Source organism: Podarcis liolepis (assembly GCF_965112155.1).
Source record: "Podarcis liolepis genome assembly, chromosome: 10".
Lineage (NCBI taxonomy): Eukaryota > Metazoa > Chordata > Lepidosauria > Squamata > Lacertidae > Podarcis > Podarcis liolepis.
Genome location: NC_139562.1, coordinates 41,920,598 through 41,947,243, shown reverse-complemented (window position 1 = coordinate 41,947,243; position 26,646 = coordinate 41,920,598). Strand labels below are relative to the sequence as shown.

General features: G+C 41.3%; 1 protein-coding gene across 9 annotated transcripts in view; it reads left to right on the top strand.

Moving 5' to 3' along the window:
• NAV3 (neuron navigator 3) overlaps window positions 1–26,646 on the top strand; it is a 426,597-nt gene that overhangs the window by 293,396 nt on the left and 106,555 nt on the right. For all 9 annotated transcript variants that reach the window (XM_083463072.1, XM_083463071.1, XM_083463073.1 and 6 more), the window contains 2 exons: window positions 3,689–4,721; window positions 12,337–12,452. In XM_083463072.1, the coding sequence (XP_083319198.1) occupies window positions 3,689–4,721; window positions 12,337–12,452 (1,149 nt within the window). The remainder of the gene's footprint in view (window positions 1–3,688; window positions 4,722–12,336; window positions 12,453–26,646) is intronic.

The window sequence follows — 26,646 nt, the reverse complement described above, 5'->3', positions numbered from 1 at the left end:
TCTCCCCCCCCCCATCTCAGGGGTCAGGAAAATAGAACATTTTTAAAAAAGCAATGTGCAGCAGCTTTACCACAAGGTGGGAGTAGATGTCATTGAATGAGCACCAGTGTTCAGTTAGATGTGGGGGAGGAATTAATTCACATAGGCATGGCAAATTTCTGTACCAAGCAAGTTTTATTGTGGTATCTTTCTCTAAGGATGTTTCTTTAAGCAATATTAACATTTCATCTTCATTACTTATCATCACATTCAATCTGTTATTCTCTACCTATTTTGGGTAGGATTCAATATGGTTTATGATCCACCTCATAATTAAGAGAATTTGATGCTTATGGAGCATCGTTTAGACCGGGGTAGTCAACCTTTTTATACCTACCGCCCACTAATGCATCTTTCTTGATGGTAACATTTCCTTACCGCCCACCAGTGCTCAGTGGAAGGGGGATTCAGCTTGTGCCATAGAACCCCCTACCGCCCACCTAAAATCCTGAAACGCCCACTAGTGGGCGGAAGGGACCAGGTTGACAACCCCGCTTTAGACATTGAAGGAGAACCTGTTACATCATGTTTGTTACCCAACATAATAATTACTGGTGTAAAGGAATCTTAATAATACTTTAGAGGTAATGCATTTTGATTGCTAGGTTAATCGTGGGCTTTAAAAATAAACAGTAGCAAGATATATACTGGTAGTATATATCAGGAGAGCAACAAAGGACTTAAAGGAAAACAGTTGGTTCTAATTTGCATGACTATCCATAATTTGATTGTTCCTTTATGCCATAAGAGAATCTTCAAAATACTTCAGATCTCATAATAATTTATGGGTTTCATATTTATAATCCATGCTGTTTGTGCGGAGTAGCTGTACAATTAACCTTGCATCAAAAGCTTCCCTTAAAGATTAATATTGTTATTTGCCAAAATCAATCCCATTACTACTACTGTAAGAATAAATTTGCAGTAGATAAATAAAAAATAAAAAAATGGGGAATAGGGTTTAGAATACCATATGCAGTGCTACAGGGACACTTGGCTATTAAATTAGAGCAACCTGCAGACATTTTCCATAACCCAATCTGCAGAGTTGCTGAACCTGAAAAAGAAAACCTTTTCCTGAACAAAGTGGATCCTAAAAAATGGTTTCAAATATAAGCGCTGCCCTAATTTCCCCCTTCAGTGAGGGCTTCTCTCAGAGCTTTGTGCATTGAATTAAAAAATTGAGAGATACTTCTGTGTGTGTTTGATGGAAGATGCTTAGAAACCTCCACACAACTGAAAATCCTGATGAGGCATGAATGTCTTATCATGTTTGTGGTGCTGGGGAATTGAGGATGGAGTTTCCTCGAATGCACACTCCTGCCCCTCTATGCAAGTCTAATATTTTGAAGACTGAACTGGTAGTCCTTGTAGGTTCTTGGTGAAGCTAGTCACTGATTCGCAAAGCCATATACAAATATGATTTAATGTGTAAAAGCAGAATGTTCCATAATCTCTGCTTTCAGGACTTAAAAATGCTGCTACAATTTCTTTTCAGACTATTATTCTCAGATTATTTTATTGGGTCCTCAGGCTTGCTTTTCCATTTGTGTCACGGGCTCCAAATTGAAACCATTAGCTACATATACAGAAAGAGTATTTTCTTTGACATACTGTGGAACTAAATAGCATAAATCCATGCTATAAATCCCTTTTAGCTAACTGGAAAAGTGATCTAAATAATTAAATTATGTACAGTAGTTGGGCAAACATAACTGGTGGTTTTCTATGGAGTAATCACTATTTAACACTTCCTTTTCCCAAATCTTTGCTTTGTTTTCCAAATTAGCTTGGTTTATTCCAAACCAAATTATGTACACATAGGAAACAATAAATGTGTAGTCTTGCCTTTCGTACTTATTTTTTTCTACTTTAAATAGCAGCAATGGGGGGAGGGGGTGATCATATACGCTTATAAAACGTATATCATGACAAAATATGTAGATAAATGCATACTGTATCTCAGTGTCTGGAATTCTAAACATATTTTATTCTGAAGTGTGCATGGTCAAATGCATGTTGGCATGATTTTTGAGCAGAGAGCAACATTCAGCGGATACTTACATTCCAATCTACGCATCAGTCCACATGGTGGAGATCAGGTCATGTCACATTCACAGGAAACTAATTTCTCAAGCATCCCTAATATTGTTAAGCACTTCAGTCTTGAAGCTTTTTGGCATGATCAGTATTAAAAAGAAACATGGGAGTTAAATTATCTCAATCCTTTTCAAGCTTGAGGCCTGTGGAAATTTCAATCTTGTTCTGATTCAATTCAATTGTTCCCTTTATTTAATTTATAGTGATACCATCTGCTCAGGTAATTTCTAGCCCTGTCCTATTTTTATTACTGAGATTCAATTCCACCAATATATTTGTTGGGTAAACCACTGAAAACACCACCACCACCCTTGTATTGTTTCATCGCTGCTATTCCTTTACTTCCATACTGTGCTTGCTTCTATCAACTCAGCTTCATTTATTCCCCTTATCCTCTATCTTACAAATATTTCTGGTGTAGCTCCTTTTGCATACAAAATCCTACACCTGACCTTTCTGATATTTCCATCATGTTGCCCATAGGAGCCCTTATGTCTTTAGTAGTCATGTCATAGCGCTAAAGCCCCGAGATAAAATGCACCTGCTGAATGCCATCCTTCCATGCTGCTGTTAAGGTCACAGGGGTGAATTTTTTAATACCAGGTATTGGTAACCTTAATGTATCCAGGCCAGAGAGCAGTCAGTGTCAGCCTTAATTTACCCCCGATTTGATGGATGTGACTGTGCAGGTGGAAATAGCTGGTGCCGACATAGCTAGAGGGACCCTACATGAGGCAAATGGGGCAGACCTATCCTACTGTGCTGTCTGTCACTTTCAATCCCGTTAAACCAGATACATAGGCTTGTGTTGACCTTGGTGAGTCTGTAGTGGCCAAAAGGGCCTCTAGGATGTCACAATAAGAATATTATTTCAGATCTTGATTCATTCCTCCTGTTACCCTTCTCACTGTTATCACCCTGGGTTTCTGTTCCAGGACAATATTCTGAATCTGTTTGCAGCATGCAATTATACACTTTCTCACTAGCACAGTGGCTTCTAGGACAAGGCTGTTAGTTTCATCCATTTATTTTTTTAAGGAAATAATTACAGATTCATGTTCCTCTTCCTGTTACCCACCAGCCCAGTGCCATATCCTTTTGTAATCTGGAGCTCCTGTTAATACGTGGGCGGCTGAAGCTTCCTCCAATCCAAAACGCTTTTTGCTGAGCATAAAACAGCAATTATAATGGATGATTTGTGAGGAAAATAATTTAAGCAATCAAAAGGTATTTCTGTACTTAAGTTTCTGACAAGTTTGGAGGAACGATAAGAGGGTAGGCTTACGTATTTAAACTAGGTCAATGGGAACATGTTTTAGAAGGCTCAGTTCCCACAGTGCTTTCAATTGTGCAACTAATTGAAAGATTATTGGATTGTTTTTGTTTTTATTATGTATTGTGTGTTTTTATGTTAGAACTTCCCTGAGACCTGCAGGCATAGGGCAGTATACAAATTTAAATCATCATCATCTATCATCATCATTTGGAATGCATAGTTTGGGGAGCTCTGCAATTTTAATGCCCTCGTGTTTTTCTCTTTCAAAACCAGAATCACCCAAAGGTCCTCATCCATCTGCAGGCATGAATGGAAATGTACAGCATCCTACCAGCACTGGGCAGCAGCCGGTCTCTGCCATCCCCTCTCCAAGTGCCAGCAAGCCTTGGCGCAGCAAATCCATGAATGTCAAACACAGTGCCACCTCTACCATGCTGTCTGTCAAGCAGCCCAGTCCCGCAACCTCTCCTACGCCACCTTCAGATAGGCTTAAGCCACCCCTTTCTGAAGGGCCCAAAACTCCTTCATCTGGGCAGAAATCCATGTTAGAGAAATTCAAGTTGGTTAACGCTAGGACTGTTTTGCGGCCTCCCTTGTCATCCAGTTCAGGTCCCAGCGACAGCGGGAGAGACGAAGAAGCCTTTTTAGATTGTGGCGAAATGGACGGCTTCGGCGGTGGTCTCAACAGTGGTGGCTCCACCAGCAGCAGCAGCCCTAAAATATCACCTAAACTAACCCCTCCAAAAGCTGGAAGCAAAAATCTCAGCAATAAAAAGTCTTTGCTACAGCCAAAGGACAAAGAGGAAAAGAGCAGGGACAAAAACAAAGTTTGCACTGAGAAGACGGCGAAGGAAGAGAAGGACCAGGCCACAGAGACACCTGCAAAAAAGACCTCAAAAATTGCGAGCCTGATCCCCAAGGGGAGCAAGGCTGCATCAGCCAAGAAGGAAAGTCTAATACCTTCATCTAGTGGTATACCAAAACCTGGATCAAAAGTACCAACATCAAAGCAAAGTACTTCACCGGTATGTTCAGGAAGTAAAGAGGCGGAAAAATTGAGGAGTGCAAAGGGGAACCAACCCCAGTCAACAGCAAAATCGCAAGGTAATGAGAAAGCATACACTCCTTCTGGTCTTCCCTCTTCTGAAGGAAAGGAATCTAGTACGGCTCTTACCCCTAGTTCATCTGCTGCTCTCTCCATTGCTGCAACTAGTGGGCAAGCACCAGGAAGCAGTATTGTGCAACTTCCTCAGCAACAGCAATACAGCCACCCAAATACGGCCACAGTAGCACCATTTATTTATAGGTAAGACGAGTTTCTACTTTTTCTGTAACTAAGTGTGGCAAGCTATTTTTCAAAGAAGTGGTTTTATTTTAATATATTTCACCATATATTTAATTATTTTAGAAAACGCAGTTGCTTAAAACAATGGCAAAAAACTGATCACACAGCAATACCATCTTAAGAAAAGTTAATCATGGGAGTTTTCTCCCCTGGTCTATTCCATTCAGAACTTTCTGTAGAAAGATTTTTAATCGACCAAGATTGGTCTATTAAAAATCTTTCTAAAGATAGTTTGCTATTTAAGTTACATTATAGTCCAAAGGCTATTAATCATGAAATAAGGATTTCTTTTAAGTTTTTCATGTGTGCTAAAACTCAATCTAATTGTTTAACCACATCAGTTAACAAACATGGATACATATGCTATAATGTTATTGTTTTAGTTAAATAAATTGTTTCAATTGTACTTCCAATAAAGTACAACAGAAAAGTTGTCCAAATATAAACAGTTAACTTATTAAACCTCACAATAATTTCATAATTATCTGTTGATGTATTTCTAACAGTATAACCAAATCAGTAATTTTTTTATAGGACTGTAAAAGCTACTCTGAAAATTTATTATTCCGAAAATGAAACCTTCATCTGGTTGCAAATACTAAGATTATACCAGCAAGAATGAGTCTTTCTGTAAAAGATTTAAATCAAGTCTTACTTAAATCAAATCATATCCACCTTGACTAGAAGCCATTCTGTTTTGTTCTTAAATTAAAAACATTGAAAGTTTGGGATCTCAGGCCAGGATATATATGCTGCTTCAGTACCTCAGCAACAGATATGGAGGCAGATTTAAAAACAACATGATCTTTGGATTGGATAGTTCTTTTTATCTATCATGCGAAGAGCAGCACAGAAACAAGTGGCCCCATGTCGCTTCCAGGGAACATGGGAGGGGCAATGTTACATTATCCTTTCATGGTGCTGCATTTAGAAGTAAAACTCACAGGCCTGTCAGCACCTTCTTGCATCATGTACCTTTTTCAGCCCACAGTTTCCCACAAACAGAAGTTGTAGCTAAGTATTTTAAAGTTAGATCTTCCGTGAAATGGAAACTCACAAGGATGAAGTTCTGTTTCAAGATTTTTAAAGAAGCCAACACACAGTTATCATAGGATATATTTAAGTTGAATAACTGTTTTTGTCAGCTAAAAATTAACTTGTAGATTCTGTATGCTGGTATGCATATGAGTCTTTGATAGGTTTTGAAATAGTTAGCATAAATGGGTATGAAAATAATAGTGGTGACTATATTAATAGTAATTTATTACTATATTAATAGTAATAAATATATACATGACAACCAAGTGGGGCATCTTAGAAAACAGAAAGATAGGTGATTGCATTCTACTGTTATGTATTACCCTCCCTTTCCTCTAAGAAGCTCATGGCTTATATCAGTTTATCTTTCATTTTATCCTTGCAAATTTTATCCTGCTTTACAGTTTGCTATGGCTACCCAGTGAGCTATCCTCATGCTGACCACCGATTTGCACCTGAGATTTTCACACACTGGCTTTATGTCTAAGGTCTACACCTGTTAACTTGCATTTGACTGCACTGAAAAAGTAAAGCCTGGTTTCTGCAGGCCAATGCATATGCTTCTTTCTCTCATTCTCTAAGGCTGCAGTCCTTACCAGCAGCGGAGCAAGCCGATCGGGTGCCTGGGGCAGGGCCTGTGCCCAGGGGCAGGGCCAGCCAGGGCAGGACGCTCTGCCGGGCCTCCAAGGAGTCTGCCTGCCTCCTCCCACTCAGCCGCCCTACAGCTGAGAGGGAGGCGGCAAGTGGACTGTTTAGGGCAGAGTGGAGCCTGTGAGCGCCCAACCCACCGTGTCACTCCCAGGAGAGACGCATGGCTCGGGCGTGCCGCAGGCCCCGCGGTAAGTGCTGGCCGGCATTTTGTCACCCCCTCAGTTGTGACACCCGGTAGTCCCCACCACACCCGCCCTCCTCCGCCCCTGATCCTTACCCTCCACCCCACACTGAATCAGCCTCAATGCCATCAACCAAACTTTGGGATTCAGTGGATCCCAGGTCCATTCAGCCCCACCCCTGGAGCTCTCCATGGGCCTACCACCTGCATGTATAGCAAGTAGGATGGGGAGCACAACCCTAATAGAATGATGCTTGTGTCATCTGGTGAGAGCAGCTGGCTCAGCCAGTAGAGCTGAATGGAATGACATCCCCACTCACTTGAAACATACATAGCCTGGTGGGGTGGAGAGGTTGGGTGGCTGGCTGGCTCTGCTCACCTAGATCCTTGTGACCAGTATCTTCAATTTTCTCAGAATAAAAATCAACAGAATAATTATACATTTTTAGTTCATTTTAGCATTTAATATAAGAGAGTAGGCTGTTGGAGATATTCTGGGTACTAATATTTCATTCCAGCAAACCGTTCGAAACTCTCTAAGGCTGAACATCAGTGTGAGCCTCTCTTTTGCTGTTTATCTGAAAGGCTGATCGTTACTAATGCAGAAGAGATGCATTTGTAATTCAAATGAGAAGACTGATTGATATAAATTTCATATTTGCATTTCAAATTTATTTAAGCAAAAACTGCTTTAATACTCATATATATGGAACATCCTTAGTTCATGCTTGTAAACCACTATTTCGCTAGTAGCCGATGGCAAGTAAAAGATTTATTCTAGATGACAAGGCAGGGAACCTCTTATAAACAGCAAAAGAGTTGGTTCATTCCTCCCCCCCCCCCCAGCCCTCTTTATGTACCACACATGACTTTGGTGTGCATGGACACATCTTAGTGGATTTGTAATGACTATACTGCCTTAGTCCAAGGCTGCCTTAGTTTTTGGTGCATTTAATGCACTCTAAATCTACTTTTAAAAAAATCATACATGAATGGGGCTTTAAAATAACTTTAGGATCTTGCCATGACATTTTGCACATGTTTTGAACTGAGAATTAGATCACAACGTTTGGAGAAGTGCAAGCTTTAAAGAAGCTTGAGAGGTGTGAATTACCGTATTTTTTGCACCATAACACTCACTTTTTTCCTCCTAGAAAGTAAGGGGAAATGTCTGTGCGTGTTATGGAGGGAATGCCTGCGGGTGGCGGGGGGGATCTGCTGCAGTCATGAGCAGAGGATCCATGGTTCCCCTTCCTTCCCTCCTCTGTGGTTACAAAGCATGGATCCACATGGATCCTCAGGATTTTTGTACTGGGCTACTCCAAACTCACTGACAGATCACATGTCTGTGGCCACAGCATGAACCACAAAAATCATATATCCACTATTTCGTTTAGAATATTTTTTTTCTTGTTTTCCTCCTCTAAAAACTACGTGCGTGTTATGGTCTGGTGTGTGTTATAGAGCGAAAAATACGGTAAGTTAGTTCACCTTAAAATGTTGACCAAGCTATAGACTCATCCATCACTTGCATCTCCCCTTATTGATGTATTCTTCAGGCAACCGGTTTTCGATTAGACTGAAGCAATGAATCATACTGAAGGAAACAAATATTCTGTTTTGAATGGAAAGTTCTGGAGAGAGGAGTGTATTATTTTATAGTGCATATCACTTTAGTGATTAGTGGGCTATGTGAGTGCAGTGCAGATGCTAGGTGCCAGTTTGAACCTTTTCTCCTTGAAAGCAGCTTCTCTTTTGTCTACACAAGTATTTGAATACCATTTTCAGTCCAGACCCGCTTCTTAGCTGGTATGCCTGTGAACATAGGAATTATAATGCTAAGCTTATTACAAGCTGCTCTGTCCTTAAAATGGCAAATCACAGGCACGAGCACAAGAGCGAATTAACAGTTTATGTCATTTACATTCATTGTTGCGAAACTGAAGTGGCAGCAGGCCAAACTCTGCCAGTCAAAGCTAGCACTAAGATTTCCAGCAACAGACAGTCCAAAATATTTAACCTAGATATTTTCACGGTTGTATCTTTGGCTCAAGCATAATTGCTGAAGTGGTGCATTTAATAATGGTCTGCCAAGTCTGAGCTAAAGTAGGTGGTAAAAATAAAAAAAGAATATTTTCCCATTTTCGCTTTTGTACATTTATTAATTCATTGTACAAAAGTGCGAATCTGGATTTTGTTTTCCCTACTATTTAACACTGTGATATATTGATACTACGGCCTAGTCTTAAAATCAAATAATCATTGGAATTCATTCAGGGCAACTGAAGCAGTGAAACCTGTCAAACCGTATAAGCCATATTAATTGTATGGCTTTTGGAATGTCAGAGAATAGCTAAGGAAATCTTTGATATCTGTGGGAAAGGTTGTTCAGACACAGAATAATGGCTGTTAACGATAGATATACAATGGCTTGGTTTCTGTGCTCAGCTAAGTGCAGCCTCATTTAGCCAGAACAGTCATTTAAGTTAGAGGGGTTAATTGAGGGCAGAATGCAGTACACAGACCAGAAAGATAACATAGCCGAAGGTAGTCTATTTTCTTATATAACTTAGCCAGTCAATTGGATAAATGGGCATTTTGAGTTTGATGGGTCAACTGGTTTAAAAATGAAATATGTTTGAAAAACAGGGAGGCTTTTCCAACGTGATCAGAGTGAACATATTTCATAAGAAGCCACTGTAGTCTTCCCAACCCAGCAGGCTATCTCTGTACTCAGTATGCTGCTGTTAGTTTGAGTGCACTGCATCTCAGAAAGTTTATGCCTTTTAACGGCTAAAATAGACATCATGCAGAAGATGGTGTTTAAGATCTATTGTGTTTGTTTAAATTAATAACAGCCAGGGAGGAGGTGAATCTGGTTGGGTCTGCTGTGCCTTGGAAACATTTTCCCCATGAAAATTAACCTTTGAGAGCTTTTCATGAGTTCCATTGGGAAAGCTTAAGGTACCATATAGTTACCCATACACTTTCCCCTGTGGAGCAAAGAGAATCATCAGAAGGAGGTTGAGATTTTAACTGGGAGAAATAGTTCAACTCCTCACCCAATGTCACATTCCTAGTGAGGTTCAGTTTCTTGTGCAGCTGCTTTTTTTCTTTTTTATGATGGAAGAGCATAATCATGGATCACTTGCATCATGTCTAGTTTTCCTTAAGCTGAGGCTTTCTCACCTTAGAACATCTCACAGCGCACAGCTCCGCAGCTTCCTAGCACAAGGTTGGATGTTTCCGGACTCTGTCTCCCATCATCCCTGACCATTGGCAATGTAGGCTCAAGCTGATGGGAATTGCTGACCAGCAACATTTGGAGGGCCACAGATAGGTCACCCCATTCTATTCTATGAAACTAGATACTTTGAGACTATGTTAACAAGAACTCACAAGCTAAGAACTTTGAAATATAGAGGGCCAGTACAGACACCAAAAACATGGTTTGGTTTCCCAAAGATGTTCTGCAGTGAGCCTCAGGCTTGCTCTCTCTCTCTCTCTCTCCATCCCTCCTGCTTATATGAGGGAAGAAGAATGCTCCCCCTTTCAGCTTTGAATAAAACACAGTTTCCTGTTACGTTCAAACTCAGGAAAATGTGGTTTATTCTGATTTTAGTTAGTTAATAAACTAGAATCTGAAGCCACAGTTGGATTTGGATTTGTTAAACTAGCCACAGTTTCCTGAATTCTGAGTTAATGAGATACTGTGATTTATTCAAAACTGAAGGTGGACCCTTTCAATTTCCTTACCACTGATTTGGAGAATAAGAAGTAGTAAAGCAGAGGCACAGAAATTCAAGTTTCTTTTTGGCTCATTCTCACAACATTAATCTGTTGTTTAGTATTAGAACTGCACTAGGCCATTTGCCTCAGGTCATGGCTGCCAAACCTTTGTTTACTGTAAATTAATAATTGCATTGGCCAAAGCCAAACATGAAAAAGTGCTTATCGGCCTTCACTATGTCTCAGAAACTTGAAAAAATAAATTCAAAAGTCAAGCGCAGTATATTTTATCAGATGTCATTTTCTGTTTATGATGCTCTTTTAAACATTTTAAAAATATTATCAGGATCATGCATTCTGCTCTGCAGTGTGCTTCCTCATCCATTTCAGCATGCTTTTGAATAAACCCATTAGATAAGCAACTTGGAAGTAGTAAAGATAGCAAAAGAGCTGACAGGTTGTTATTTTCTAAAAGACATGCTTTTAGAAAAGCATTCCAAGGTGTGCTCTGTTTTTATCAGGCGCTAAAAAAGTGCCAAATACTCACAAAACAAGCTAGTTCTCTGAATCAGACTAAATGCAATCCTTGGGTTTTCAGAAGAAGCAAAAATCAATGCCTTTCGATTGTCTGAGGTGTGAAATTATCATTTATTATTACACGTAACTTGCAGGGGACATGGAAAACAGTTTTGCTCTCTTTTTTTTTGCCTCTCGTGAAGTTCTCATTTCTTACTATTTTGCCTTTAAATACCTATATGAGGACTGAGACATCAGTTAGGAAAAAAATCTGTGTATTAACATCAACAGTATTTTTTTAATGATATAATTAATATAATTTTGAAAATTACATGATTGTGTGGTGGTTGTGAAACTCAAGAAATGAAAGCATTTTTTAGCTACATGGAGTGAGTATGGCCTGGTTTGTACATCATGGTAAGGCAGCTGTAGTTTACCAGGACTGTGTAAGTGTGCTGACCTCTGGGGAAGAGATCGCAGTTGCTTTACTCCTTCCATGTCCTTTGGGTTCGGTTCAGTGTAATGCATCAGCTAAGCCATGGTTTGACTTAGTGTATCTGCCAAACCTGGACTCATGATTAAGCTCTCACCATCTTAACCAGGAGCCACAGCCAAGGTTTGTTTATTTCCAATGCTGGCCTTTGGCAGCAATGTTTTGCTTCTGGGAGAGCAAGTGTGATGTAGTGGTTAAGAGCGGTGACTCGTAATCTGGGGAACCAGGTTTGCGTCTCCGTTCCTCCACAGGCAGCTGCTGGGTGACCTTGGGCTAGTCACACTTCTCTGAAGTCTCTCAGCCCCACACACCTCACAGAGTGTTTGTTGTGGGGGAGGAAGGGAAAGGAAAATGTTAGCCGCTTTGAGACTCCTTCAGGTAGTGATAAAGCGGGATATCAAATCCAAACTCCTCCTCCTCCTCCTCCTCCTCCTCCTCCTCCTCCTCCTCCTCCTCCTCCTCCTCTTCTTCTTCTTCTTCTTCTTCTTCTTCTTCTTCTTCTTCTTCTTCTTCTTCTTCTTCTTCTTTCCTTTATAATTCTTTAGCTGAGACACAAAAGCAGCAGAACATTTAGAAACTTGCCATTCCCAGCATGTGCCTGGTTAACCAAGCACGTCCTAACCAGTAAATTGATGTACCCATTCCCTTCCTACTAAGCTTTCATCTTATAGGGGAAATTTGATAAGACATTTAGTCCTTGACACCTTGTCTGGTTATATGTGATATAAAAAGATGTAAACTTTCCTCCCTTGCAACATATGGATATAATCTTATCTGTCCTGATGAAGAGTTTAGCACTATGAAGTTATGCAAAAGAAAAAAAAGAAAAGAAAAAAGAAGAGAGGTGCTAATGACATTTCCAGAATCTGGCTTTTTATGAAATGTGTGCCACTCTGCCATTCATGGACTTGGCAGTTAATGCTATGATTATTATAGGTGCTACAGTGAAACTCTTTGATTAATTTCAGAACTCATTCAGAAAATGACAGTACCTCTCTCCCACCTGCTGACTTCTGCACCAGTCCTACAAAAATGGATCTGGCATATAGTAAGACTGCCAAACAATGCCTAGAGGAAATATCTGGTGAGTAATGCGTATTTTATTTTTTGCTGCTTTATTTTGAAATTTGGATGAACCAATTTGGATGTGCTTTACATAAAATACCGTATACAAATATTCTAAAGAATGTTTTAAAAAATACAAATTGTGTATGTATATCTACATGGGTACCTGAATCAGTCTAGGCCAGGCTTCCTCAAACTTGGCCCTCCAGATATTTTTGGCCTACAACTCCCATGATTCCTAGTTAGCAAGACCAGTGGTCAGAGATGATGGGAATTGTAGTCCTAAAAACATCCGGAGGGCCAAGTTTGAGGAAGCCTGGTCTAGGCCCTAACCCTGAAGTCTTGGATTATCATAGGCAGATTGATTTATATCATTAATTCAATAAAATAAAATAATTTTAAATCATGGTTTTTAGGTTTCTGCCAGATCTGTTTAGCATTGTGTTTCCTTGGTTAAGTGGGAGTGGAATTAAAATGCAGGTTCTGTGCAGTGAGAGCTGAATTGTGATTCCCCTGTGACTCACATACTGCTATAAAGTTTACTCAGAAGTAAATCTTACTTAGCAAAGAGACATTCTAAAGTTAAATAGAAATATTTTAACTGACATTTCTGGCTATTTTATTGCCTCCACTGTATGTGGCTAGATTAGAAGGTCACTGATGGACTTCCTTTTGAACACTTTGCCCAATGCTAGCTTTTGGTTCAGGAGGAGCTTTGATTTGTACACCAGGGATGGGGAATACTCGGCCCAAGGATCAGATTGCATACAGTCCCCTTTGCCCCCTTCTACCTACCAACTGTTCATCAGACAGCTGGTGAAGAGTGGGGGGAGACGATGATGTTGTACAAAATGTGCAGTTGTACTCCTTCCTCACAAAGATCTGTTGCAGAGATCAAAACAGAAGGGGAAATGTCTCAGCAAAGTGCTAGGCTTGTGTTCCTTGCAAATATGTAATAAGTATCCATTATTCTGCAATTGCTTGTATGCGGTTTTTGAGGCACAGTTGCATTTCTCCCCCCCCCCTTTTGAGGTTTTGAATAGCTGTAAGGTAGGGCTTGCAGTTCAGCCGTGCATCAATGTTATTTGTAATTTCCTGGAACTACTGGGGTCTTTTTGCCTTTTGCACATTCAGGACAGATAGTCTGTGGAGAAAATGTAAGGTGAAACTTAATTGGACTTACTAAGAATTTAATATATGCCTCCCCTGAGTAATAGTTGTCTGTCTGTGTCTATGTAAGGTTTTGTGTGTGTGTGTGTGTGCGCGCGTGCGCGTGTGTGCCCCTCCCCACTGCTGAATGTGGCCCCCAACAGCCTTGCCACCTTCAGATTGAAAAAGGTTCTTCATCCTTGCTGTACTCTTCTGAGTGTACAGTTGCAGTCCTACTATAGCAGAAACACATAAATCCAGAATGTTCCAAAAATATCATGAATTATCTGAGTACCTTCCACCTGAAGAAAGGCTAAAGCATTTTGTTCCCTTATCTTAGAAAAGAAAGGACTGAGAAGGGCCATAATAGATGTGGAGAAGGTGGGTAGAAATGTTTCCCCCACTTTTGCTTAACATTAGATTTTGAAGCAGTTGAAAGGCCATAGATTCAGGAGAAAGAGGAAAATAAGATCTTGATTACCTAATGGAATTTGCTGACATGAGAAATGATGATGACTGCTGACTACGATTGCTTCAAACGGTAATTAGACAAATGCATGGAGAATGGGTCCCTCAAAGGCATGATAACTAAATCAGATCTCCAGATTCAGGGGCAATATGAAAGGCATGGAGAACCAGTGGCTCTTCAGATGTTGTTGAACTACACCCTCCATCATTCCTAATCATTGACTTTGCTGGCTGAGGCTGAGTAGGAATCTAAAGGCATTTAGAGGGCAGCAGGTTCTTCTTCCCTGTAGTTTACTTTCAAATGTCATTTTGTAATGAGTATGGGTTGCTCGTGCGTAAGTTGCCGCCTCTCCTGGCTATGTTGCTTGGTTAAACCTTTCTGTCTGGGCAGCCCTTCACTTCGTGGCTGCCTCAGTCGCTAGCAGAATCCGTCAGTGGGCGTTTCTTGAACCTTTTCCAACATAAAAGTTGTTTGACGCCAAGTCTCCTCCTACTCTCCCTGCGCGGAAGTCTTCTGCGCAGGGAGGGCGTGGGTAGCGGAGGACCCGTGCTCTCCCCGCTGGTGTCCGGTGAAGAGTCCTGGAGCCCTCTCGCCGATTCCCCCATCTGCCCCCCTTTATCCCTGGTGTTGCGCTGATTTGCTTCCCCATCTGTTGAGCTGCCTCTCTCCCTGCTGGGCCCTTCTCCAGCATCATTTGAGAGCCTTCCCTCCGCCTCTAGCTCCGATGTCAGTTCCCTGACACATTTCCAGCTATTGTCTTCAGTTTGCTTTTGTGGTTTCTTAGGCCATTGTCCTAATAAAAGAAACAAGTTGCTGGCCTCTTCTTATATTTGACTTCTATTTTAATACAAAAATTGAAAGATAATAATTTGCTCTGGTGGCACTGTAGGACTTACACTCCTGAGTAAATATGCATAGAATTGCTCTGTGTACACTGGCAGAGGAAGAGGGGGGCGTGGGGAGCGCATCACCCCCGGCATCGCGATCCCAGTGGGGTGACATCGCAGCTGGGGCCCCACCCTGTGCGCACTGAGTGCCACGTCCCTTCGGGCAGCATGCCACGCCCCTGCCTGCTCTCCGCCCCCCAGTGCCGGAGCATGAAGCTCCACCACTGCCTATGTACTACGATTGATCCGCAGAGCCAGTTCCTTTCCCCTAGTAGAACATTTTCCCATTTCCCCCTGCGATCCATGGATATGGTTGTCTTTTGAATAACACATGCAACGCATGTTGATAATGCCTTCCAAAATCTAGTGTTTACTGGATGCCTGGTGGCTATAGCACAATGCCAGTTAGATTTATCTGCAAAGACTGTCATCTCAATATTCTCAGTAAAGATTCTATGGCTTAGACGAATCACACAAACTCACATGAGCCCTAGTAAAGCCGACATAGTGGCCTATCTGGAACTGATGTGTACCATCATGGAATCACAACTTAAACATCATAGGAACATAGGAAGTTGCCTTATGGCTGGCAGCATCTCTCCAGGCTTTCAGGCAGGGTCTCTCCCATCCTTACCTGGAGATGCTGGGGATTGAACCTGGGACTTGTGCATGCAAAGCAGGTGCTGTAAAGTTTATGGTAGATTGCAGGTGACTTCCTTAGAATTTTAGAGAAGCGAACTCCCCTTCCTTTCCCCCCTATTCCATCCATTGTCTGAATGCTACCTTAGCATCTACAGTCACCACGTTAGGGACATTTGGTTGGTGTGTGTGTGTATCTGGCTATGAGTTTTAGTTTTAAAGAACTGGTACTCAGGATTTCAATAATGCTAGGCACCTACTTAAATGCTTCAATCTGTGAACCTTTTACTTTTAGATGCCTGCTAGAACCATTTTTATTTCAGCATCCATCTGGGCCACACTTTGATGTGGCTCAAGGTGACTCAGCCTTAGGGGAATGGTGCCTATCATAGGCATCCATAAAGGGAGTCCAAGGACCTCATGCTTGCTCCCTCTGTTGTTGCTGGTCATTGTTCAACAAGAAGATAACTCCCCGGGCCAATATCTGAACCCTCTTAAGCTCACCAGCAATAAGAGATTGGAGACTTAGCAACCCTTCACACTACCAGCGCCTCAAGGAGCTCACCAGATATTAAGCATTTGCCTATGTGGTGTCTCACTATCCACTATGAAAGCGATCAAAGCCAATCGGCCAAAACAGCACCACCTCCTTAGCACAACAGTGCTGAGTGTGGGCCGAACAGTTAATTTAGGACTCATCGGCCCTCATTATGAGAAAGTAGCTGCAACTAGACAAGAGGTGGGTGGGAAGGCATGCCATGGAGAGAAAGGAATAGTACTGGACAGGACTAGTTTATAAAGCAGACAGCCGCACTCCCGTCAGCTCTGCATGCTGTCCGCCCTGCGTACATCATTCCTTCCTGAAGGCGAGGTGGGGAGCAAACTCACCCAGTAAAAGCTTGAGGAATAGCATTCTTTGAAAGCAGGCATAATTTCAGGTAATTTTCTTCTGCGGGAAGAACATTTGATTGCACTAGTAGAAATGCTGCCTTGTGTATTCATTTGTACAGTGATTTAAATATTCTCAGAATATGAGTTAAACATTTGGCTGTTTAGGCCATTGGTGAGCTTTGTCTAAATGTCCAGAATTCAAATACCATTGTGTGTCTCCCGCCCTGCTCTGTGCCATTTTAATCCTAAGCAGGTAGGCCTCCCCTTCCTCCCATTGTCTCATCCTCTGAATACAGTGCATGTTCACGTCAATTTCTCATGTCAATTTGCATATGCGAGCTCAAAATACCCAGGTAAAAATAAATGCGTACAAAACTGCTTCAGTAGGGCTGCTACAGATGGTATATGCTCCACATTGGAGTTAGCAGAAATAATCAGGCAGATGGACACATAGGTAAGCAAATAGCTAGCCCTTTTTACCATAATGGGTTTTACATTTCTGCTCCAAAATGACGCAGAAGGGTGAAATGGACACAGGAGTGTGATCAGACAAGTTCCTGGCTCATTTTTCAGAATGTCACTGGTACTCGATTGAGGAACATATAGTGACAGTTCAGTTATCCTCTCATGGTATATTGGAAATACTAAAAAAGAAAAGAAAAGCAGATGTGTGTCACTCATAATTGCCTTACAGCAATGTGAGCAAGTGAGTGAGAAAAAAGGCTAAAACGTTGCATGCATTTGTTGAACAGGATGATTATTGGCTAGAACAGAAGACTGAAAATGTCCACATGCTAGATCTGCAGTCCACTGTTTCAAGATGGTTCAGTCGTGGGGCAGGTGTTTGCATTTTTCAATAACATTTCATCAGCCTAGGAATACTGTCCATCAAGTGATACCTGTTGTTGATACTTGTGGGGGTTTTTTTTTGTCTTTTATGCTGCCATCCTTTGGCATCTGCAGTTACTTTGCTGCTTTGATGATCTGATGTGCAAGGACAGCAGCTAGCAAATTGTTAGCCATTTGACATCTTATCATACACAGTACTGGAAATGTCTCAGGAGATGTAATTGCTTGTGGAGGTCACTCATAGTGGATTTGAACAGTGTAGCTCTCTTCCTTGAGTGGTTGCCAAAAAGCACTGTCCAGTGACAGTTCTCCATGTGGTGGGTGTAACATTTGAAAGGCTCTCACCCCATGCGCTTGATGCACTCCAGAGTTGTATAGCCCTGGAAGTGGTTGCACTGTCATATAGATGGTGCCTTTGTGGAGGCCAGCACACTAAAAGCCTTTTAAACCTTGCTCTTGCCAGGTGTAAGGTTGGCACTGTGCTGTAAGTGCTAATCAGTAGCCTCTGTGTGGGGGCAATCATGCTTAAATTGTCCCTCAGTGGTTTTTGAAATTGAAATGATACCGTGCTCCACATTTCTGTTTTTTGCCGCCTCCTGCTTCAGTGTTACTGTGCTAATCCAAACAAGCATCAGACCTACTAAAATGCAAAACACACACACACACACACACACACACACACAGAAAATTATCTGTTCTTTATGGGATTGGCTTTGAACATTGGCAAAATTGCACTGATTCACCAGTGAGTATCCGACAACCAGCTTTTTCTCAGTAGAACAAGATCTACAGAAAAAAATAGTAATCGTAGGACATCATTATCCTTAGCCTAGTATTTTTATTTTCTTTTAGCACATATGTACCACTGCCATCAGCAGCGCTAACATCATGCTGATGGTGGCATACTGTTATGTTTTCCTTCAGGCACTTGGAAGACAGTGGACGTTTGTGGCCCCAGGGCTGATACTGTTTTCTGAAGCTGCAATGTAATGTTTAGTATTTCTGTCATTGTGCCGATTTTTTAAGAGGTTGCATAATTGTGTTTTTAAGGTATATTGGATGTTATTTGATTTTGTTTCTTTTAAACCCCTCTGAAGCTTAAGGATTGTGAAGATAGGTTTTGGTAAAGGATCTAGTTAGCATTCCATTGCTGCTAAGTCAGAGAAGGTGATTGATCTGGGAACACCTAAGAAACTGCTATGCTAAAGATCATCATCTTTGTCATTTCTTTTGAAGATGTTGCTTTTGTCTTCTGTGGGGGAAAATCCATCTCCTGTTTGTCTGCATTTATCCTTTCAGTGATAGTTCTGCCTGTACCTCAAGCACTATTTTTGATGTTTGCAGATGAAAGCATATTTAGACATAGCAGAAACAGAAGGCCTTGGTTGGGAAAAGCACACTCTGGGTGTTACATAAATCTAAGGAGTTTTGTTAGGCTGAGGGTCATGTTACTGTGAAACATTATGAATTATTGTTGCAAAATAATGTTGTAGTTATTTAATTGTGTTGATTATTTTAATCTAAGCAATCTGCAGTAAAACTAAAAACGTTCTTTAGCGCTGAATATTGGCACAATGTGTTGCAACAGAAGGTGTGTACTTTAAATTATATTTATATACTCTTATACTTCTCTGCAAATGAGAGTGGATAACCTAGGTTATAACGTAGGTGGTCCTTGTAAGCTGTTTGCATGTCTTGTCATGTCTTATGTGACAGAATGTTCAAGTAAATCAATATCCTATTTTGGATATGGTCTTTGCTACATTACCTACATGAAGAACTTTCACTGTTTTATACAAACTTGTGTCTTTTAGACCAAAATGTTTAACACCAAGAAAATCTCAGTAACCACAACACTCTTTCAAGTATCCCCATGATCTGTCCAACTGATGCAGAGGCAAGGTGGATAAGAACCTGTAATTCTTCCATGTTAAATTTGTTTTTAAGAAACAGCTTTACAAAACATTGATCATTCTTTGGTTTTGGAAGGGTATTTTTTTCTACTGAAATTACATTGCAAACATTTGTATTTGGAACATGCTTACATAACATCTTTTTGATACAAATTTATGTTGGTCTAGGAGACAATGGCAGTGTATGGCCTAGTTCAGATTCTAAAATTATCTGCTTGGAGTGGTCCAAAGGCAACTGCCATGTGGAAAAGGAAAAGGATTCTGCAATGTGTATGTACGAATATATGCCACTGGGCTGTATTCAATGCAATGTCTAAAAATAAATAAATAGAAAGCATCAGCTGTGTATTAACATGTTGTGTTGGTTCTTTTCCTGAGTTTAAAATATGTTTGTATGGCTGGTGTATATGTATTAGTTATGGCTGAATTACCTGAACTGAATAAATATAGAAAGGACCTGAACATAATGTACATTGCTAGAAGCACACATGCACACATTCCTAAAATGTGAGAACAATTACATTTGGGTATGGAATCTTTGAAGCCCAACTATTATTTATTCATTTATATCCTACCTTTCCTCCAAGGAGATCAATGTGACTTTCATGGTCCTCCTCCTTATTGGTATCCTCATGGCAGCCCTGTGATGTAGGTTAGGCTGAGAGGCAGTGACTGGTCCAATGTTGCCTAGTGAGCTTCATGACTGAGTGGGGATTTCAACCTTGGTCTCCCAGGCCTCCTAGTCCAGCACTCTAACCACTACACTAAAGTAGCTTGGGTGCCTTCTTTTCCCAACTGCCTTTAACTGTACCAGTCCCCCCCCTCTCAGATATGGAACAGCTATTCATTGAGAGGTCTGCTACCTTCATTCAGCAGTTGTACCTGAAGTAGTGTTTAAGCCAGGCATAGGCAAACTCCAGCCCTCCAGATGTTGTGAAACTACAATTCCCATTATCCCTAACCACTGGTCCTGTTAGCTAGGGATGATGGGAATTGTAGTTCCAAAACATCTGGAGGGTCGGAGCTAGCCTATGCCTCGTTTAAGCTTTCATTCTGCTAGCAGAAAGGCCGTATTTTGCAATACTCCCATGCAAAGAAGGCAGCTCAGGTTTCTTTAGTGTGTTGTAGGAATTTGGCCTAGGGTTTGATTGTGTTAATCATTTGATGATATTAATGGTGGGCTAGGTGTATATTTTTGGTTTGTTAAATGAAGATGGTGTGTGCATGTTCTTCTTTGCATTGTCATTTCCCTCCTTCCTTTTCATTGTGCCATGATAGAAAATTTCCTCGACTAGCTAAGCGTAGTTTTACCATTTCACTCTGAAATAGGAGACTGTGATTACTGGGAGTGGAACCAACTAGGATCTTAAACCAATTTCAAACCATGGGCTAAACTCATTTTTTTTAACACTGGTAAGAGTAAACAGAGCACTTGGACGTATCTAAGTTTAACTAGCCAAAATACATAAATAACTGAGCCAAATTTTCCTGGTGAAAATGCATCACTAGAGCTATTTCCATCTATCAAAGTGTTAATAAAAGTGCACATAATCTGCCCAATTTCCTTCTTTGTAATGCAGGAAGAGGTTTAAGATTTATTCTGTAGGTTTATTCTGTAGGTGTGGCTGAATGCTGACAAATGACATTATGGTCTTTAGATACCTCTATTTGTGAGCTGGATTAAATTTTCAATGCTATAGTTTTTGCAAATGAAATTCTTTTTGTATAATACTTAAACACAAGGTTTCATTTATGCGAAAAAACTACCTTATAGCTATTAATTATACTTTCTCATTGCATTTTAATGCTACTGTGTATAAAAAAATGTTTAGAGCTTGTGTACTTTGCTTCATACCTCGACTGAGATTTCCTATGTGGTGATCTACTCAATTTAATAGTTTCCCCCAGAAGATTGGGATTTTTTTTTCCTTTGAACATTTAGAATCACCCCTTAGTGGTTTGAGAATCCAAAGCATTTTATTTTGAAGGTGGAAATGAAATGCTTCACATAATAAGTAACTGATCTATCAAACAAACAAAAAAAGGCTCTTCTCCGATAAATTCTTTCTTATACTATGGGAAGAGGCGTATTCACCATGCACTGCAAGAATCAAATACCATTTGAAAATCTCCTTCTAATTGCCTGCATAACGGATAGCAGCGGCAAGACAGAAATCGTTTTCTAAATCTTACCGTACAGTGAAAGATACCATTTCAAGGTGTGCTGCAGCTAATGCTGGGACCTCCCATTTGGCTTAAGCTGTGCCTCAAAACCCCTGGCATTACGAAATTGGGCAGAGGCTTGGGTCTTTCCGGTTTAATTTGCTAGGCTGTTTGCTGCCATGGCAGCCAGCAGCATCCACTGCTGTAGCAGAGAACAGTCATAGATCTGGGAATGCAGGTTGAATACTAAAATGCAAGGAAGCCTTTTCAGTGCTTTGCTTCGCTGGTTAATTTTGGCTCTTATTGAGCTCTGACGTGCAGGCTGCACTTGCATCTCTATCAGCCCGTCTAAAGTAAAGAGCTGTGCACAGCAACCGGCCATGATCTAGCGGGAGAGCGTGGGAGAAGCACAGTAGTCTGCACTTGCTCCGTACTTTTGGATTTCAGAATACAGCAGCTGTAGAAAGGGATGCAGGTCCATCACTCTGATGAAACCGATGATTGGATGGAGAGAGGAAAGCGTCGCTGGCTTTTAGGATTACTTTTGTGCTGGAGCCGAGTGTTTGATCAACTCTCTTCTGCTTGAAGGAAATTCAAGTAAAATGACTGTAAGTACTGCAGATTAACAGGGCTGGAGAGAGCTGGCTTAGCATCAAAACCGACATAAATTCAGACAATATGACTATGCCTGTCTAGTCATTTGCAGCATGCACACTGGATGTGTAAGCTATGTTTCTCGGTACCAGTGGAGAGGAGAGCTGCAGGCTGCCTAAATCGTACGCTGCTGAAAGGTTCGTTCCTGATACCGGCTTAAAAGATCTTGCCTTCCCTGCATCTAGGAAATGTGAAGCATAATTTGAAGTGAATCTCTGGCTAAAAATCATGCAACGACCTGCTGAACTCTCGGTGTTCAGAGGCAAGGATGCAAGAAATGGGGGTGCTCGCCTTCAGAAGCAGAGGTCTTTGACGAATCTTACTCTCCTAAGTGAAGGGGAAAAGAGGCGATTTTCATGCAGAGAAAACTGGTTTGGCAATGCTTCTAAGTCTAGCCAGGTTCATCATGAAGGGGAGACAGAACTTGGAAGCAGAAGCTTGCTTTCCAAAGCGCTATCAAAATCAGCACATTCCCTTTACCATGCCAGCTTCAGGGAAACTGAAGAACTACCACCTGTCGGAGGCAGAAAGTCAAGCAAAAGGCTCAGAGGCTATTCTGCAGATGAATGTGGCCAAGGAGAAAAGAGCAAATTGGGTGATGAAAAAGTGCCCTTTAAGCCTAGATTCACCAGCAAGAACTGGGTGGAGGAGGAAGAAGGTTGCTTACGCGAGGGGACAGCACAGCTGGATGAGGACGTTATAATAACAATGCTTGGTGACTTAGAGCAAGTGCTTTACAATGATTATTTGGGTGAGTTCACTTCTGCATGGCATGGGCAGATAGTTTTATAGGCACTGGCACATCTGCATGGAGGAGATTTTGGTGATAGTAATCTTGGAAGACACATCTGGGTTCGTGTTCAGTGTTGCACGGTGGAATGTTATCCTTCCTTTTAGATGAAGTGATTGCATTTTTTATATGTTAAAAAAAACCACTCAGATAATCTGTTTTGAAAGCTATGCTTGTGGCAGCACATGATTTTCCCAATAGGTCATATTTGCACTAAAGCTGACCTTAGAACAACAAGCGATGGTAGGCTGTGAATTTTAACCTGTTTCATTCGTGATTGTTTTATACATACAAGGGAGTGTCATGCAGTCATACTATCATTTTACCATCTTAGGGAAGGTGGTGTGATGGAGTGTGCCTGTGGTTTGCTCCACATGTAATGGCCTTATTGAATGTAAATCTTTCTCCTGGCTAGGTACCTGTGTAAGTTTGCACTTCATTCTCAATTTCTCCGTTTCCTGTATTAATATGCCTTGATACTTCAATAATAAAAAATAAGGCAACCAGCAAACTTAATAAGGTCTGATGTATTTAGGCAGTACCATGGCCTACTTTCTGCTCTAGCTCCATAAGGCTCCCTACAGAAATCTTACCCATAAATACACGCTTTGAGCAGAATTGTGAGTGCCAAGACTTCACAGACGAGCTACATCAGTGAAGGCAAATAGGCATCGGTAATCCACAGCCATAGGTACTTCAAATGATTCCTCTGCAGCTGGCTGTACTTTTCATCTCCCTTCACTCAGAAGTGTGGGTTGCTCAAAGTGCTGCATTCAGATGTTTTATGTAATTAAATTTTTGGAACTCTGTGCCTCTTCTTCTTCCCCCCACCTCTCTCTCTCCCCTCCCTCCTTCATTTCCCTGTGGCATATACTTGTGCTAAGTCTGAAACTGAAGCTTTATGTATGGTGTGATTTAAGCAGAATTTAAACAAGAGATTATGGGCTTGGTAAAATCAAGTAATCTGTGTTTCTTTCTGCCACTGATATGTTGTGTGACCTGGAAGAAACCCCTGTTTCTGTCTATGACTTTTGCCAGATAGCACATTTTCTTAATCCTGGCAAATGTGGGGTGGGGTGGGGCGATATTTTCACAGATGGATGACTTGTGTCATGATGCAAAGCCTTTTATATTTAACTACAATGGGTGATAGGAAGGAAATGTTTTATGTTATACTAATATTAAAGTATAATGGTAATGGAATAAAGGTGGCTGTTGAATTTTTTAATGAGATAACATTGCAACAGCATGAGATAAACATGGCTGCCAATAGCTGCATATGCCTCAGTTTTCCCATCTGGAGAAAAAGACATGGATTTTTGGCACACGTAGATTGTATCAGAAACTCGTGCAGTAGGAAATGAAATGTAACCCCGTATCTCTGCAAATGTCATTCACCAGTTTCTTTCAAGGACCAGCAGCCATTCACCAGTTTCTTTCAAGGACCATAAGCTCAGCTCCCTACATTCCAATGTACATTGCATGTGCAGTCCATGTATGGTAAGCATGAACTGTCAAACTCCCTACTTGGTTTTGCAAAAACTGAACTCCAACTTATTTGTTGTCTTCATATTTGTACAGTTTGATGAACACCCCACAGTAACATGATATGAGACTAGGTGGGTCATTTCAATTAATGGGGGTTTATTTGCTCATCAAAAGGAAAAAGAAAAAGGGCGGGGACTTGGAAGCTTATAATATGTACTTGAGAGAGGCAGGGAGTGTTCTTGCCGGGGCTGTTGACATTTGCAAAAAAGAGAAACGTGGCAATTTTGTGAGTTCCTCCATGCTAAGCAAGATTTCTAATACCCTCTGCTTTTGAGGACCCCACTAAGTGGACGCGGGTGACACTGTAGGTTAAACCACTGAGCTGCTGGGCTTGCCGATCAGAAGGTCGGTGGTTCAAATCCCCACGACAGGGTGAGCTCCTGTTGCTCGGTCCCTGCTCCTGCCAACCTAGCAGTTCGAAAGCACAAAGTGCAAGTAGATAAATAGGTACTGCTCCGGTGGGAAGGTAAATGGCATTTCTGTGCGCTGCTCTGGTTTGCCAGAAGCGGCTTAGGCATGATGGCCACATGACCCGGAAGCTGTACACCGGCTCCCTCGGCCAGTAAAGCGAGATGAGCGCTGCAACCCCAGAGTCGTTCACGACTGGACCTAACGGTCAGGGGTCCCTTTTCCTTTACCTTTAGCTAAGTGGATGCTAGCTGTACAGGAAGAATGCTCCTGGTCATGAAACTGCAGAAACCAGAATGGATGCAGTACAGTATCTGAAGTAGGCTAGTGGGCATAAGTAACTGGTTCTGGGTGACTGGCTTGATTTATTAACTTACCTGCTAGCTCATGCACCTTATAGATCCATTCAATCCAGACTTTACCTGTTATTCTTTCTGACATGTATGCCTGATGTGTGGAATGTTAATTTTCATTTGCAGGGTGCTTTCAACCAGCCCCATTCTCCCTTGCTTGCAGGCCTTAATGTGACAAATGTAACTTTCATAACAGAAGCACGAAGTATGGGGTACTGTTAATGTTAGCTACGCTGAAGCAACTTAATTATTTATAAAGATTATATTCCGTTTTTGTCCAGGAGCACAAATGATCAGAGAGGAACCCTGGGATTGGCATGGCATCATAAATGCTGAAAATGCAACTCATGCAGTTCGGAACTCAGCTAAATCCTTTCTGCTTTCTGATGTTCTGATTGCTGCCATTTGGTTGCTGCCTTGTACCATAGAAGAGAGGAGAAACTTGTTGGTCTAGTACCTTTAAGCAATAAAGGTGCTTAAGGTTCTATCTCTCACTCCCAGGATCCAGATGATTAAAGTAATAATCGTCTATTTATTTTGTTCTGGGCTTGTTTATTACTGTTTAATGGGTAAGATGGGACATAATACTAAACCATAATTTAGCAGCGCTGGAATGAGCCTGGGTGAGTCTTATGTTCATACGCTCCATCTTTCGCTATTCTCCACATTGGCAGTGAAAGGACTATGTGAAACATCTGCTTCTGTTTCAAAACTAGCTGCAGTCCGTTGTGAATATAAAGGGCAACCAGTAGTTTAAACTAGAGGTGTTCTGAAAATTCACAGAAAACATTTCCTAGGAATAGGAGGCCTGTTTGCATACTCTTCCAAGAATATTTTACACGTGTGTGTGTGTGTGTGTGTGTGTGTGTGTGTGGTGTCCCCAAGCCCCCTTGAATGACACTGATCTGGAGTATTGTGGGGAAGCAAACTGACAGCCAAGTTGCCCACTGGAAAAATTCTGTGACATGTTTGCCGAAATTTATGTGCCCACAAAGAGAGATTGGATAATTTTGAAAATCTGTTTTTGCACAGCTCTAGTTGAAATGGTAGTTTAGTGAAACAAACCAGGAATCACTAACCAAGAAGCAGCAAATGGTGATTGGAAGCATCCAATTCCTTAAAAAAATAATAATCTCCTCCTTGCATCTATACTGGAAAAGGAGAGAACAGAGAGAACCACATGATCATAACGCTACCCAGGCTATTGTTTAGCACTACTTCCAGACTGGACAATTGTAACATATTTGGATTGCTTCGGTAATGGACTGGATTGTATCCAACAAACTAAAGCACATTTCAGATGAGACTGAGACATGGTTAACAGGTGGCTCTCTAAGCCAGATGGATGTGGGGGTTGGCTGCTCTTGAAGGCAGTGGGTACATAGTTTTGGGGTACCCCTGGATCCTTGCTGTTGCTTGAGGCTCAGGTGGCCTCAGTGGCACTGAGTGTCTTCCATCAGCTTCGGCTGATGGCCCAGCTGTGCCCCTCTCTGGACAGAG